Here is a 16,811-nt window from a genome sequence, read left to right as displayed (position 1 = left end):
CAGAGCATAGCTCCCCAAAAATCAGCGGCAGAGATCTGTGTGCAGGGAGAAATGCTAGCCCCAGGGCGCCCTAACTTCCAACCCGGGGAGCAATCCAAACTCGGAGGCTGGCGGGGGACGGGGAGTCTGAGGTGGTGGTGGGATGAGAGCGGATGCTCCCGGGTCGGCTCGGACTCCCTCCGGCTACAACCAGAGCCCGAGTCGAGGTGAGCCCGGCGGCGATGAGGGACGCGCGCCTCGGGGCCCGGAGGAGTTAGGTGACGTCACCTCCAGGAGGACTCGCTTTTTCATTAATGAAACCGGCCGGAGCGGGCGCATGCGCGGCAGGCCCCCTTTCCTCTCGCTTCCCCCTCCCCTTTCCCAGCCGCGCTCTCAATCTCGAGCTCGCTCGCTCTCCCTCTCCCCAGGCCGTGGAAAAGATCCCACTTCCGGTGGGGTGTCATGGCGGCGTCTCGGACTGTGATGGCTGTGGGGAGACGGCGCTAGTGGGGAGAGCGACCAAGAGGCCCCCTCCCCTCCCCGAGTCCCCCTTCCCCGTCCCCCTCCCCCCAGCCTCCACGCCAACGCCCCCTTCCCCTCTCCCCCTCCCGGCCGGGCGCCGGCCACCCATCCCCACCCCCGTGGGAACGTTCGGCGCCTGCACTCCTCAGACCCTCTCCTCGCCTCTCCCCTCACCTCAGCCCCCGCTCCCCGCCCTCTTCCCGGCCCTGGGCGCCGGCCGCCCGGTCCCTCCGCCGCCCCCCGGCCGCGGGGAGGACATGGCCGCGCACAGGCCGGTGGAATGGGTCCAGGCCGTGGTCAGCCGCTTCGACGAGCAGGTAACGGGCCCTTGGCCGGCGGGAGGTGGGAGCGGAGCGGGGGTGGGGACGGAGTGGGTGAGGGGAGGAAGGAGCGGCCGCCTCCCCCGCGGCCGCCTCGGGCTCTAGAGGAAAGACTGGGGGGATAATTGGGGGTGGCCTAGGGGGGAGGTGCGGCAAGGAGGGGACAGCTGGTGGCTCGAGCTCCCCTTCTCTCCTAAGTCGGGGGTGGGGCCTTTTCCCTGACCACCCCTCCGACCCTCCATCCCCTTTATCCCAGCCCTTCCGCTTGCTAATAGGGATGAGTGACCTGGGGACGCTTTCAGGGGCTCTCCATGTGGATTTAATCATCCCCCCCCCTTACTATTTTTTTGTGAACGTAGGTGGGTAACATTTAGGGGTTTCCTCTTGCCTCAGTGGATCTCCTAACTGGGGGTGAGTAACTGAAGGAACCCCCAAGGCCCGTCTTGTGTACCCCCAATGGGAGAACGATAACATCCCGCCCCTCCCCCAGTTCTTCAGCTTCCTCTCTTGGAGGGGGAAGAGTAGAAGAAAGCAGGGAAAGCACAGGTTTTGTTACTTCTTGCTCCGTCGTCTCAGCCCGCCCCGAGAGCTCCAAGTGCACACACACTGCACGTCTTTTTGATGCCCCACACGGGCGTCCCCCCATACCCTGATAAGACAAGACTGGCTTTTACATTGCCGTTTGCAGTGGAAATCATGGTTCTGGTTCCCTCCTGCTTCTGAAATATTTTTCCTTTTTTTTTTTTTCCCCCTTCCTTGGTAGTTGCAGTTTCCCCCTTTATTTTTTGCCAGCGATCTGAGAATGTGAATATTGCTTTCTATAGTGGGAATCTTGGGGATTAAGGGGAGAAGAGTGAAAGGAAAGTGGGAAACTGCATCTGAGCCACTGACAACAGAGAGCAAAGACAGCTGGGAAGTGGTCCTGAAGCCGTTAATTCTGCTAGTGTTTTGTTGTTTTTTTAAACTCTCACCTCTTAGCTGACAAGAGAACTTTCATTGAGAATATTTGAGATGGAAAAAAAAAGTTGCATAGCTTGGAGAGGTGCCTTTTTATTCCCTGAGCTTCAGACTCTGAATCCTGGGGCTGATCTGAATGAATGCACCCGGAGCCTTTTGTCAGTAGGATTTAGTTTAACTTTGTGTTGCTTAGGTAGTTGGGGATCGTTTAAAGGGATGCTTTTTGCAGCTGCAGTTCTACCATGGGCTTCCTGTGATGAGGGAACTGTTTGAGATTGAGTCAATCTGTTTTGTTTACTGGATATAATCATAAAACTGATTATGGGAGCTGAATGGAGGGGGGAGAAGGGCTCCACTTTTATTTGATCCATAAACATTTTCTTATGGGACTCATAGTGTTTCTGACCTATCTGAAAGATGTTTGGGAATAGGCAGAGGAATTGAGAAGAAATTTGAGAAGAAACTACTTAGATAAAATAGAATTATGAAGCTGTCAGAGACTTGAAGTTCTTTCACATATCCTTATGCTTCCAGACCAAAAAGTATCTAAAAGACTGTGCTACTAATCTGTTTGAGGAAGTGAAATGTTACTGCATATATTGGATTGTATTATTGATAGAGCCTTAGATTTAAAACTTGAAGAAAAGACTTTCTCTGTGTAATTTAAAAAAAGGATTTAAAAGGCACACAGAAGAACCCCAAAGCTGATCTGTGTGGACAGTTTAATCTGGATGCGGGAATTTGATGGATTCACACCACGACTGTAGTTTCCAGTTTTTTTTTAGTTAAAAATTGTTTCCAGTTTTTAAACTTTATTTCTTCACTTCTTACCTGTTGATCTTTAGGCTTATCTGCCACATATGACAAACATAGTTTTCTATATTTTAAAAGAGGAATGATTTTGATTATATGCCCAGTAATGCAAGTAAATTTTTCCTTCTTTTTGTCCCCAGAGTTAAAAGACCTTAGGCTTTGTTGTTTGCTTTGTTATGAATATTGTGGAATCAAACTCAGCACCATCTGTTAAAAAATAAGGATGTAAGAATTTTAAACAGAAGCATTAAAAAAATATATTCCTTAGGTTGTAATTAAGAGAAAGATCCATAGGACAAATTATTCCTCACATTTTTCTCTTACAAGGTTAAAGCCCACTGACTTCGAGATGTAAAAGTATAAGGGTTTTGGTGTTTAACATAAGGCATTTATATACATTAACTTATTATAGAAGTAATAAACGTTTAATTCAAATTAGAGTTTACCTTGAGGTTGGAAAGCAAGAAAACTAAGCCTCATAGTGGTTAAATGACTTTCCAAGGTCACATAGCAGACCTAATAATAAGAGCCTCAGTATGAAAAGCATTGAATGCTGGACAATCAGGAATATTTTTTCTGATAAGTATCCCATAGGATTTGTTTTAATAATCCAAAAGTATAGTTAGGAGAGAAGAATTTACCTTTTTATTGAGGGGGGAAAACAACCTGCATGTAGTGAGAGATATTTGTATGGGAGTCTTAAGCATTTCAACTATGTCTAAAAGTTTTAAATTTTGGATATATTGACTGTGCTTTGTTTCACTGGGTCCAGGCGGAGGTGGGCTGCTTCCTTTTATTATAGCTAAGACATGTGTTGAGGCAGAGAGCATGTGCATCTCTAAAGATGGCAGCTCTATTTATGATTGAATTGATGTTTTGGTTGGACTTCTAATATTTGTGGTGATTAAAGTAGAAATGCATTACTAGCCGCTGTTGATTACGTATTGTACTCTGATGGGTATTGCTCAGCCACTTGGTGCCGTAGACCCAGTTTAAGCAAGTGGTAGTGTTCCGTCTTGACATTTTGAGCTCAAGTCCTTGTTTCCAAGTGGGTAAAGTAAAATTCCTGTAACCTGCTGGTTTTGCAACTAAACCTAATATTTATGGCCTGAGTTGAACAATTCTTAACAATTTGAAAAATAAGTACTGGACTTCCCTGGCAGTCCAGTGGTTAAGACTCCGTGCTGCCACTGCAGGGCACGCGGGTTTGATCCCTGGTCAGGGAAGATCCCGCATGCACAGCGCGGCTAAAACAAAAACAAACAAAAAGTAAGTACTTCCTTGATTAGGCATGGGAGTTGTGAAGGTGGACAGCTAGAAAGCTGAATGGATAAGTTATATCTTCTGCTCCTTCTTAACCTGCCTTTATGGTGCTGAGTGGTAAGTTTCTAAATTGAAATTGGCAAATTTTAGGTGTGCAGCTTTAATTTGTGGCTCATTATCCAGGTTACTTAAATGAGAGGGAGAACCTTCTTACATGCCTCACCTAGCTCCATATGCCCCACCGGTCTCTGTAGGACTTTGTTCCTGAAAAGGAGTATAGGAAAACTGGTCATATGAAGGTTTTTGTTTTAAGAAATTGAGAAAAGATATCACCAAATGATTTATTGTAAATATGTTCACTTAAGCACTTATATTTTCCATATCTGGTCAAGTAAAAATGGTATATAAAAAGCCAAAAAATAACATTTTAAAGAACATATTAGAGAGTAAACCCTGATTTTTTATTTTTAATAATAGCATATTTGTTGTTGTAAATTGAATGCTAATTGGAATGTCCTTCGAATATGTGGTAAAAAAACTCACATTATAAAATGATTGGCAAGTGTCTTTGAAGTTAGAAACTACATGTTAATTGGCCAGATACATTTGTAAAACTTTGAAGTTGTTTTGGATTTAAAAAAAAAATCTCCTTAGCCTTGTTCTTAAAGCCTGGTCTGCCTTTGTAAGGCCTTGTAAGTAGTTGAAAATGAATATTCTTTTGACAAGGGGTATGTTATGGTGAGTGAGAAAAAAATGCTTATTCTTTATTCTGGAACTCATCTTTTAAAAACAATTTCCAACTGGTCCTCAGTTAGTTCTCTGTGTTCCCTCACTCCCCCCACCTTATCTAGCATCTAATTCAGTCTTTCTTTATGTGAGCGCCTTCCTTTTCACCTTCAAACTTACTTAGATTTTTTTTCTTTTAAACATTTACTTGGTCCTGTAGCTTTCTGTGTATAGATCAATCTTTTTCTTCCTTTGTTGCCAGATACCTGCTGCCTCTACTGTTTATCCACCTATATCCTTCATAACTCTCTGAAAACTAGCTTTTGCCTCTGCTTTCCTTCTGGATTGCTTCTTTCCAGAAAGTGATTCCTTCTGGCAAAACAGTGGTTTTCTGATCAACTGTAATGCCTCTGTGGTGTTCCGTTACCCCTGGAAATCAGTTTCCTCGAATTCCCAAGACACGATACTGTCTTGTATGTACGCTTGCAGATCCTTATATGTTGATGTTCTCATCAATCCTTGTGCTTTCTCTGTCATACCATGCTGCCCATTGTTGAACTGCGGTTCCTAAATGAGGGTCTGAGTTTTGTTCTGCTATTTACAGCCTCAGTCCTTATGCTAGCCATTAGATCTCTGTGGATCCTAGATTTCCTCATCTGTTGGAATTGACTAGAAAATCTGTAAGATTTCTTTCTAGTTTAAATATTCGATGATTTTAATACTTTAACAGCATCTACCTATGCCACAACAGTCTTATCGGGAGCTGACCCCACTTAATTTACTTAACGTTTTCTCATTATGCCTCAGTGTGCACCTATGTTCCAGGCAAGCTGGCCTAGTCTCTTCTGTGTATGTCAAGCTTATTCCTGCTTCTCAGCCTTTGTTTATACCAGCCCCTGCCTAAATGCTTTAATTCCTCCTTTATCTTTTTTTAATTCCTGTCCACACTTAAATGGGCAGCTCAAGCTTCATTTTTCCCACGAAGTCTTTTTAGACTAAACTCACTGCAGCCTCACTTCTTGGTGTGCTTGTCACCTGGGGTTCTACAGAACCCCTCTTTAACATGTCTCCCTTTGGGAGGGTAGGTTGAACATAGTTTAGCATTGTTTTCTTTTATCTTTTTATCAGATAGAGTATAAACTTTCTTAAAAGCAAGAAGCCGCTGTTAGAATTCTCCTAATAGTCACCCCAGGGCCCAGCACAGTTAGAAGCACACAGTGAGTCATTGATGGAATGGTTTTCATATGATTCCTGGTTCAAAGGTAGACTGACTAAAAAGAGTGGTAATTTTGGCTTTGTTTTAAATGTAAATAACTGAATTTTAATTTAGTGTTTATGGTAGCCTCGGTCTTATTAAGTTAAGTGATATTTTAACTAGGAATAGGTTTTTAAGAAAAGAGAGCTTTAAGGAGGAACTTGTATATATTTATATTTCCTCCAACAGAGCTAACATTTTTAAATCAAGTTTCAGATCCAGTTAACTACCTTTGTGATCTTGAATTTGTCATTTACTTTTAGTGGCAAGTCTCTACATAAGGAAATTTTTTGCAGTGGTCTGATAGGATAATGAATGTGAAACACTTTGAAAAGACTAAAATTATTCAAATGTAAAATTTATACATTTTCTTCACTGCTGACTATTATGTTTTCACTAAATAAAGGAGATTGACTAGTCTCTGGATATGCCCCTGTATGTACCTTGGCCAATATATACCTTACTTTAGCATTCACTGACGAATACTTAGGATACTGAGAGGGTCCTTAGGATGACTGTAATCGTTCTCTTTTCTTGTTTATCATCTAATTTGTGGCATACATAATATACAGCTCTTCAAGTTTGGGAAGTGTAGTAGAAAAATGTCATAAGGTGTGTGTGACTTGGGCCAGCAATATTGTTATATTAGATTTTAAATATTGCTACAGTTTTTGCCATTTTTGGCCAATAGGAAATTAGAATCTTAAACCTCCTTTCTTTTTTTTTGGATGTATTTAGCATGGAGAATTTTGTCCTTAAAGAAAAGGTTAGAGATATACTATAATAGTAAGCATGCCTTATTTTTGCATCTTTGTTCTTTAAATTACTCAGACTGCTGTGGGGCATTTTTTGTTTTATTTTCATATTTGTTGTTATGGGGTTCCATATAGACTCTCTGTTGTTGCATTATAACAACATACTTTTCAGGGTGAGCAGTGTATTAAAAATGTGTTTTGCACATGTGTTCACTAGGCCTCAGTCTACTCTTCGTTGGGGGTTTTGTGTGTGTCTGTATGTATATAAGACAAGGGACGGGAGTTATAGGAAGGCTCATTTTTTAAAGGAAGTTTAAGGAGAATGTACTATAGAAGAAGTAGAAGGGGAGATTTGTGGTCAGCTTAAACTGTTAAAAGACTTAGAATCAATACTGAAGTAGAATATGGGCATCTTAAGCCCTTTCTTTGCTGAGGATTGAGTTGGATTTATGAAAAGCATTGGCTTATTCCATCCGACATCTTTTAGAATACCCCATTTTCTTGGGTGTGGAGAGGGAAGGATGAGACAAAATTTGTTTTGACCTTGAAGAATAGAAAAGGTATTTTTACATTGTGGTGACTGAATTAAGTTTAAGGTTTCAGCAATTTGTAAATTTCTGTTTCATACTGTGTGGTAGAGCCTTCAGGAAAACAGAGCACACTCAGAGGTTGTGCTGAAGAAAATTTTAATGTTGTAGAATATAAATAACTGGAATTGATAGTGCCTCCAATAAACTCTCACCAGGTGCCTGCTGTCGATGGCATATTTGACCACTTCAAATGTTATATGCCTGAGATATATAGTTACCTTCTTTGGTTCTCTGAGTGGCTTTTGAGCCATTGATCATGTCATCAGAAGGGCTTCTGTTAAGACAAGAAAGCCCCAAGCTCATATGGAATCCCATCTTGTTATAATGAAAAATTGGAATTATCTTCTAAACTTTACATATTTTTGCTATAAATGGTACTAATCACTTTGCTGTAGCAATAACTTGAGGTGCAGACTTACAGATTGCATATTTTCTTTAAACCACAGCCTGGCACTCTTCTGGTTTGGCTTAGGGTTGCCACTACGGTCTACAAGCTGTTGCCTGCCCCTATTCATATTTTATAGTTTGGAGTGTCTTATCCTGTTGGATTTCAGAGAACATACTTAACTTTTTCTGGTGAAATCCTTATCCCCTCCGTTTCACATCCCCCAAAGTAGGGTGTTGTGTCTAGTGCAAGAGGCATGAAGTTAAATTAGTAAATAGCAGGACTTTTAGAAATTTACTTTAAAGGACTTTTATTTAACTTTTTTTTAAAAAAATAAATTTATTTATTTGTTTTTATTTTTGTCTGTTGGGTCTTCGTTGCTGTGCGCAGGCTTTCTCTAGTTGTGGCGAGCGGGGGCTACTCTTCGTTGTGGTGCGCGGCCTCTCGTTGTGGCTTCTCTTGTTGCAGAGCATGGGCTCTAGGCGTGCAGGCTTCAGTAGTTGTGGCACGTGGGCTCAATAGTTGTGGCTTATGGGCTCTAGAGCACAGGCTCAGTAGTTGTGGTGCACGGGCTTAGTTGCTCTGTGACACGTGCGATCTTCCTCGGCCAGGGATCGAACCCGTGTCCTCTGCATTGGTAGGCGGATTCTTAACCACTGTGCCACCAGGGAAGCCCTATTTAACTTATTTTAAATTATAGTTTTATATCCAGATATTGGCCTTGTGGGTAATTATGGCTATAACAATCTCAAGCGACCCTTTTCTGTTTAATTGTTGACAGCTTTCCTTGGATAGTCCTCATAGTCATTTGGGCATGAGAAAACCACTCTTACTGCCTCAAATTTGTGATGGCAGTATACTATGTAGTAAGAGAAAGAGCTTTTGACTGTACAGTTTTCAGAGTGACCTTGGGTAAGTCAGCCTCTCTGAACTTCAGTTTTCTGTTTTCTTCTGTAAAATGGGGATAATATCTGCCTTACTTATGTCATGGGCTTGTTTAGTGTCTTAGGTGTGACTCTTCTATGTGAAAGGAAGCTGTAAATAATCATTAAAGTGTATTGCCATGATTATTGTCCTGTGCAGTATTTTTTTGTCTTTTCTTTATATCGATAGTTTGGTGATTATTATTATTTCTATAATGCATGAAAAAAAAACTAGAGAGGCAAAGCAACTTGTTCACAATCATATGACATGTAATTAATTGAGTTTAAACTAGAGTGTGGGTGTCTTAATCCTTAGAGCAGTAACTTTCAATAAATAGAGCTTTATAAAAAGGGCCTAAATTTTGTGAACAGGTAGCACAAATATGTAGAGTGAGGAAAGTATTACTGCTTCTTCACTCAAAAATGACATGTTACGTTTTACCTTTTATGTTCATAAGAGAGTATCTGGAAATCTTTTTCAATTGGTTATGTGTTAGACAAGTTTTAAGCATTATATACTGATTTCATTGTTTATCATTCTTCTTTTCACCTTATCAAAGCTTCTCTTGGCTGTTAGAAGTTGTAACATTGTTCCCCTTTTATTTAGTTTTATAACATTTTATAACTCACTGCAGATTTTTAGGTGAGGAGAGTTGAATTCTGAAGGTGAGAGAGTAGAATTTGTGAGAGTACCAACAGGAGTGTATAATTATAAATATGAGATTATGTTTTTATTTCATTCTTTTATCTGGCATTTCACAGTCAAGTTTTGTAAAGTTGCTTTTCATACTCTAAGAACATTCCATTTAGGATTTGATTAAATTTGAGACAACCTTTTAAACTTTGGTAGTGTTTGAGTGTCTTGTTCTATTGGATTTCTGGGTGTTTCTTTTTGTCTGTGCCCGTCTGCTTTCCTTCCTTGTTTCCTTCCTTTGTCTACTTTTTCAGCTCCTTCCCATCCCCATCCCCAATACCAACTTTCGAATCATTCATCTTGTCTCTTAGAGTATCTTTCCAAATCTCCTGTCTTTATCAGTGCCTTTCACTTCTGTCCCAGCTCAGGGCTGGGAAGATGTTTTAACTTTATGCTCCAGGCAGGTCTTCTTCCTTTTGGGTAATGGACTAAGGGGGAAAGAAAAGAAGCATTTGTATTTCCTGTTATGTTTCAGTTTTTGGTCTCTGATAACTGAATTTACAGTAGGGAATGTGAGAGATAGAAAGTATTGTTTTGGTTAAATGTTGGTAACAAAGATCAGTAAAGACCTGTGCTCTGGTTTCTGCCCTAACACAAACTACCTTTGCTATATTATGTAAATCTCCTCAATTCTGAGCTATTTCATTTACTGTATGTTAAACAGGAAAAATATAATCTGACAGTCCAAAACTTTTATAATTCTTAAAATGGGTTGATGTTTGTTTCATTTTTTTAGAGCCAGTCCTTTTGAGTAAGAAAATAATTCCAGTCACTAATTGATTAGTGACAGATCCTTAGTTAGAAGGAATCTGAGCTTACTTAAATCCACTTCTGCAATAGCCCTGACAGATAATTGTTCAACCTCTACTTGGACATTTATTAAAAAAAAAAAAAAAAAAAAAAGTGGTAATTCATATTCATTGTAGGAATATGAAATGTAACAAAATCACAATAAAAAAAAAAAGGCCATTTATAATAGCACAACTCAGAGGAGAACCACAGTTAAAATTCTGAAATTAGACCCCTTGGGTTTGAATTCTTGAGCTTGGGCTCTGCCATTGCTTACTAGTCCTTGGCCAGGTTATTTAGCTTCAGGCTTCAGTTTCTTCACTTGTAAAAAGGGGTCAATAATAGTACTTACTTCACAGAGATTGATGTGAGATTTATATTAGGAAATACATGTAGAGCACGTGGCATAGTTTCTGGCAATAAATGTTAGATACTGTTGCTTTTATTAGGTTGTTGGGATTGAATGAGATACATTGTCTTATAATCTGCTCTTATAATATAACGTGAGCATTTGCCCATATGATTATACTTTCTTTTACATTATTTAAAAATTTAAGGTATTATATGTAATTATTTTTTCTTAATATTTTAAAAATAAATTTTGAATTTTCTACACTGAATATGTATTTTTATAATCAGAAAAACAATCGGTAACAAAGCAAATAAATGTTACTTTATAAAATGTAACTGGAATGTATTAATGTAAAAAAAAAATCTCAATTTTTAGCAGCGTAAGGTTAACATAAGAGTAGGATCAGAATGAGGTGACTATAATAAAATTATTAAAGTACAAGAACTTGTTACAGTGCCTTCAGCTGTCCAGGTGAGAGGGGATCATGACCTGCCCACAAGAGAAGCCTTCTTGACAGGTCTGTTGATTTCGGAGTTTTCAAGGATTGGTTGTATGGTTGTACCTCACAAAATTTGACCAGTTCCTCTAAAGACAATAGGATAAATCCTTTTTTTCCTGTCTGTTATAAATGGTACTATGATATGCAATCTTATTTTGCCCTTTGGGCAGCCAGGGGTACTACATCTCAAGGTAACACATTCCATTAGTAGAATTGTAATTGTTAGAAACTGTCCCTTAAATGGAGCCTCCTCTGTCTTATTTGATCACTAAACATTCAAGTTCCTATTATTTGTGGTAGATGCTGAGCACTGTGGTAAATGCTGCGGAAATAAAGACAAGACATGCTCTTGGTCTCAAGGAACCTAAAGTCTATGGGAGTGTGTGAGAGGAGCACTTAATTTAGACTGGGCAGTCAGGGAGAGCTTGACAGAAAGTGAAGCCTGAACTAAGTTGTGAATCTTGTAGGTTCTTATATGCCATACTAAAATGTTTAAGCTCTCATTTGAAGATTTTGGGTGAATGTAATTTCATCTAATGGCTTATGCTTTAGTGGGAGAGGTTGAAAAATATAATAAAGGGAAATGTGGAATGTAGTACCATAGGAGGTAGAAGAAGATAGGGATCTAAATTCAGGTGGTGGATTTAGAGACTGAGATGGTAGAGAAGGAAAGAATGGGTTTGGTCTATAATAACTGTTGGGGTAAATGAGAGAGTGCAGTTTAAGGGCACTTAGCAGTATTGGGCAGTATTAAGGACTCAGCTGAGTTTGGAGACAGTGTCTTTGTTATGGTCATAGTCACTAGAATTGAAGGGATCAAGGAGTGTTGAGGACCAGTTGTTGGATAGGTGGTCCACCTTGACATTGAAGTCACCTAGATTAGGGTTGCCAGATTTAGCAAATGGAAATATAGGATGCCCAGTTAAATGTGAATTTCAGATAAACAGTAAACGTTTAGTATAAGTATTTCGCAATTATTGCATGGGATATAGTTACACTAAAAATATTACTTATGTTTATCTGAAATTCAAATTTAATTGGGAGTCCTGTACTTTATCAGGCAACACTCACCTAGATGGTAATGGATGTGAGGTAGAGGAAAAACTGAGCCAGGAGTCAAATTGTTTTGATGATGGGGAAAATATCTAGAAAATTGGTAGGTGACTGTGACAAGGTTTGTTAGTGAGTAGCACATGAGTCAATGAGCCTCAAGGAAGAGTGGGAAGAGTAGAAAAGTTTGGAACCTGGCCTCCTGGAGTCTTCTATTCATTGTTCCTAATTCTATTCTCTATAACTCTTCAGAATGTTTGTCTTTTTTACTTTAAAAATATTGGGAGACAGATCTTAAGTATTCCTCAGGGTTGTCTCCCCGACCCCAAAATATATTATTCATTCAATTATTTATAGTATAAATTGTTAAGATATTTCACTATCATGGTTGTTTTTTCTCTTGGTGAAGTGGTGGTCAGTATTCAGGCATATCATTTGTCATCCCTTTTCTAAGTATTTTTGTATATGAAGGTGTTATGTGAGACTTAAAAAAAAGGCTTACAAAATGCTGAGCTTCAGGTACTCTGTATTTTTGGTATTCATCTGATTACCAGTACAGTTAACCTATCAAAGAGCATGTGTGTGCATGTGTATTTTTTTTTTAAGTTTTATTATGAAAAATTTTAACATATACAAAAATAGAGAGATGATTATAAATGAACCCCCATGTACCCATTATCCAGCTTCTACTTAGTTTTATTTCATCAATAGTCCTACCCCTTTCCTGCTCTGTGCGTTTTCATTATTTTGAAGCAATCCCAGTTATCATTTCCATGTGACTTATTCTTAACTCATGCTGACCTTAAGAGTTGTGTGATATAAATACAGTACTCAATGGGGAAGACTTGAGTTTGAGTCCTAATTGTCTACTGAGGAATGAGTTAACCTGGGCAAGTCAAGCTATCTGAGTATTTTGAAGAGTGTATATGAGGGTTGGGGAGGAGACATATGCTACCTGCCCTTTTTCACAAATCAAAGATACAAGGGAATGTATGTGAAGGTAGTCTGTAAACTTGCTTTACACAGGTAAGATTTCATTATTGTTAGTAGATAATGCTTCCTTCTGTAAGTGCTTAAAAGTCATCTGCATAATAATCAGTCCTAGAATTATTTGGGTGTTGACATTAAATTAAGTCCATAGTCCTAAGATGACCTTTTCACCTTTAGCTGCGCCTGCATTTTGAGGCACCGTTGTTTTCTCGTTCCCAGTCTGGCGCCTTTCTGTTTTTTGTGAGTTCTCAGAGTTCACAGACAGCATTTCCTTTGTCACATTTCAAAATTTTCATCTGTCCCCTTGGATTAATTCATATAGACTTGAATTCAGATAAGCAGGTAGGTGGGGTCTTTATGCATTATCTAAGTGTTCTGATGGCTGTCAACAATGCTCTTTTTCACATTTGAAGATAATTTTGTTTTCTGCTAAAACAATTAGAAATAAAATTGAATTGAATAGTTCTACTTTCAGTCTCCTATAGGTATTATACCATGTACTCAAACTAGTGATTCTTGCCTTTCCTTCCTCCTCTTCTTGATCGTAATATATTTTTTGAAGGCTTTACATATTTATTTTAACATCTTATCGTTAAAGTCTTTAGTGATTCTGAACTTTTAACTTTTTATATTCATGTATCAGTTTATCTGTTGTATGTAGTGTGTGTTCTTTCTCTAATGGCCTTATCAATACTGAGCTGGGAATGGGGGACAGGAGGAACAGGCACATTAGTTTCTTTCTTTCTTTTTTTTTGGCCGCGCCGGGCAGCTTGCGGGATCTCAGTTACCGGACCAGGGATTGAACCTGGGCCACGGCAGTGACAGCCCGGAATCCTAACCACTAGGCCACCAGGGAACTCCCACATTAGTTTCTTTAGAAATATCAGCTTTACCAGATCACTTAAGACTCTTGTTAAAAGTACAGATTTCCTGGCCCCACTGAACATCTATGAGTTCTAGAGGTATGGACAATGAGTTGTAGTTTAAAAACTCTCCCCAGGTCACTTTGATGTAAAGCTGGGTTTGGGAATCACTGTATGATATGCAGGGAGACTTCAGCTTCTGGGTAGTATAGTCATCTATATAGTACATAGTACAGTCATCTGTATCACTGCAATGAGTAGTAAAAAACTGAATGAACTTTTAAAATCATATTTTAAAAAATATTGGAGGCCTGTAGAAGTAATCACGACTAGATTAATTAAAATTCCAGATACAGAAGAGCCCTTTGTAGGTGAGAAGAGGATTGCTGACATTTGCTGATTCTGGACACAGACTGAAGAAAAAGAATGAACCAGAGGTGAACTGAGTCTTACTAAAACTGTAGCATAGCACTGACACATTTCAATTCATGAATGGATTGAAATGATGAGCCTCTCTCATCCCTTTTGCCTAATAGAGTAGATAGAGAATGCTCACTGGGAAGATATATTCTGGGGTCTCTGAGGCTCTTTCATTTCCAGTATCCAGTGTACAATGAACAATTTCTAAAAATTTGAGAAGGTGGAAAACTGTGATCCTTAATCAAGAAGAAAAATAAGCGGTAGAAGTAGACCTACAGGTAATTGAAATGATCAGACAGGGACTTTAAAATAACTATGATATGATAAAGAAAATATAGGAAAACGTGGACAAAATGGAAAGGTGGAGAATTTCTATAGAGAATTGGAATTCATGAAAAGGAATTAAATGGATATTCTAAGAATCAAAAACATGTCAGTAGCTTAAGGTCTGTCATTTATATGTTACTGAGAAAACTTTGGTGCAGGACTCTAGGATCTCACTCCACCCCTTGCCTTACTCTTCATTTATCTAAAAAAATGGGAAAACAGGTCAATCGAATATATACCATTTAAGTTCTATGAGAGCAGGGACTGTGTCTGTCTTTTCAGTGCTGTGTTCCCAGGGCTTAGTGCCTGACACATTAAAAATAAAACAAAAAACATGCAACAACAAGAAGCCCACAGTATCTGAAATTAATTATTCATTGGGTGGATTTAATAGACTATACCAATAAAAGACAAGAGTACAGAACTTGTAGACAAGTTAATAGAAAATAATCCAGTTTGAAGCACAGGAAGGAAAAAACAATGGAAAAAGTAGGACAAAACAAAAGAGATATGTGCAACTCTAGTAAAAAGTTGAATAATGTGTGGGACTTCCCTGGCGGTCCAGTGGTTAAGACACCATGCTCCCAATGCAGGGGGTGCGGGGTTGGATCCCTGGTTGGGGAACTAAGATCCCACATGCCACTCAGCATGGCCCCCCAAAAAAAGAAAAAAAAAAAGTTGAGTAATGTGTAATTGGAAACCCAGAAGTAGAGAAGGGAACTTAGTGTGGGAGCAAATATTTGAAGAGATAATGGTAAGACATTTTCCAAAACTGATGAAGGGTATCAACCCATAGATTCAAGTAGTTTAGCAAACCCCGAGCAAGATAAATACAAAGAAAATTACACTTTCTAAATACACTCAGACATATCTTAATTGATCTGTTGAAAACTAGAGACAAACTCTTAAAAACAACCAGATGGAAAAAAAATAAGACATGTTACTTTCAAAGAAACTAATATAACTGATGGCTGCATTTTGAACACAACAGTGGAAACTGTGAAATAATGGAATGACATTTTTTAAGTGTTGAACAAAAAAAACCTGTCAAGTTAGAATTCTGATCCCAGCAGAAGTATCCTTCAGAAATAAGGGTAAAATAAAGACATTTTTAGACAAACAAAAGTTGAGAGAATTAATCACCAGCAGACCTGCTCTGTAAGACTTACTCAAGGAAGTTCTTTAGGCAGAGGGGAAACATGTCAAGTGGAAGGATAAAACTATAGGAAATAATGAAGAGCACCCAATTGGGTGTAAAATGAGTAAATATACACCCAATATGAATAAATATGCAAAAACAGTGCCTTTTTTCCCCCCCTATGTTCTTTGGAACTTTTTAGGAACTTTATTTTAGGAATTTCATTTTTTATTATTATAGAAATTCTAGACTAGGATTTTTACAGTTTCTAGAATGATAGAAATTCTACAGTTTTATTAAGGCAAACTTGCCATACAATAAATAAATAAACTGCATATATTTAAAATGTACAATTTGATGACTTTTCCTATATTTTTAAGCCTGTGTTAACACCACAATCAAGATAATGAATATATATATCACCTGCAAAAGTTTCCTCCAGCCCCCATAATCCATTCTGTACCTCCATCCCATTTCTGGGCACCTGCTGAGCTGTTTTTCTCAATATTTATTCATTCACCTGTTGGTAGACACTTGGGTTGCTCCAGTTTTTAGCTACTGCAAATGAAGTTGTCCTGAAGATTCATGTATATGACTTTGTGTGGACGTATACATTCATTTCTCTTGAGCAAATACAAAGGAGTAGAATGGCTGGGTCATATGGTGGGTGTATATTTAACTTTTTAAGAAGCTGCCGATCATTGTTTTCCAAAGTGATTATGTCATTTTACAGGAGTATATGAGGATTCCAGTTGTTCCACATCCTTGCCAACATTTATTTGCTTACAAAAATTTTTTTTGACTAAAAATTTTTAAAATTATAGCCATCCAGTGGGTGGGAAATGGTATATCATTCTGGTTTTGATTTGCATTTCCCTAGTGACTAATGAGCATCTTTTCATGCACTTAATTTACCATCTGAATATTTTCTTTGATGAAGTGTATATTTGAATCTTTTGCCCATTTTTTAAAAATTGGGATTTTTTATTATTGAATTTTTGAGAGCTTGTAATATATGCTGAATACAAGTCTTTTACCAGATATGTGATTTGCAAATATTTTCTCCCAGTTTCTGGCTTGTTTTGTTTTTTTTTGATTTTGTTTTCTTCTCAAAGTCTTGAAAGCAGATGTTCTTAATTTTGCTGAAGTTCAAGTTATCAGATTTTCTAAAAAAAACAATAAGAGGATCATGTTATTGATG

The 16,811-nt window shown here is 38.6% G+C and overlaps 1 protein-coding gene across 9 annotated transcripts in view; it reads left to right on the top strand.

The window, feature by feature from the left end:
- The first annotated feature begins 363 nt into the window (after positions 1-363).
- Positions 364-16,811, top strand: part of NF1 (neurofibromin 1) — a 254,686-nt gene continuing 238,238 nt past the window's right edge. For 5 of the 9 annotated variants that reach the window (XM_082442255.1, XM_082442249.1, XM_082442250.1 and 2 more), the window contains exon 1: positions 365-818. In XM_082442255.1, the coding sequence (XP_082298381.1) occupies positions 759-818 (60 nt within the window). In that variant the 5' untranslated portion in view covers positions 365-758. Of the gene's footprint in view, positions 819-16,811 lie in introns of all 9 variants that reach the window. The other 4 variants (XM_082442254.1, XM_082442251.1, XM_082442253.1 and 1 more) reach the window with 3 other exon arrangements.

Source organism: Balaenoptera physalus, assembly GCF_965194825.1.
Source record: "Balaenoptera physalus genome assembly, chromosome: 20".
In the NCBI taxonomy this organism is placed as follows: Eukaryota; Metazoa; Chordata; class Mammalia; order Artiodactyla; family Balaenopteridae; genus Balaenoptera; species Balaenoptera physalus.
Note: the sequence above shows the minus strand (reverse complement) of the source record. Positions and strands in the feature narration are given on the sequence as shown.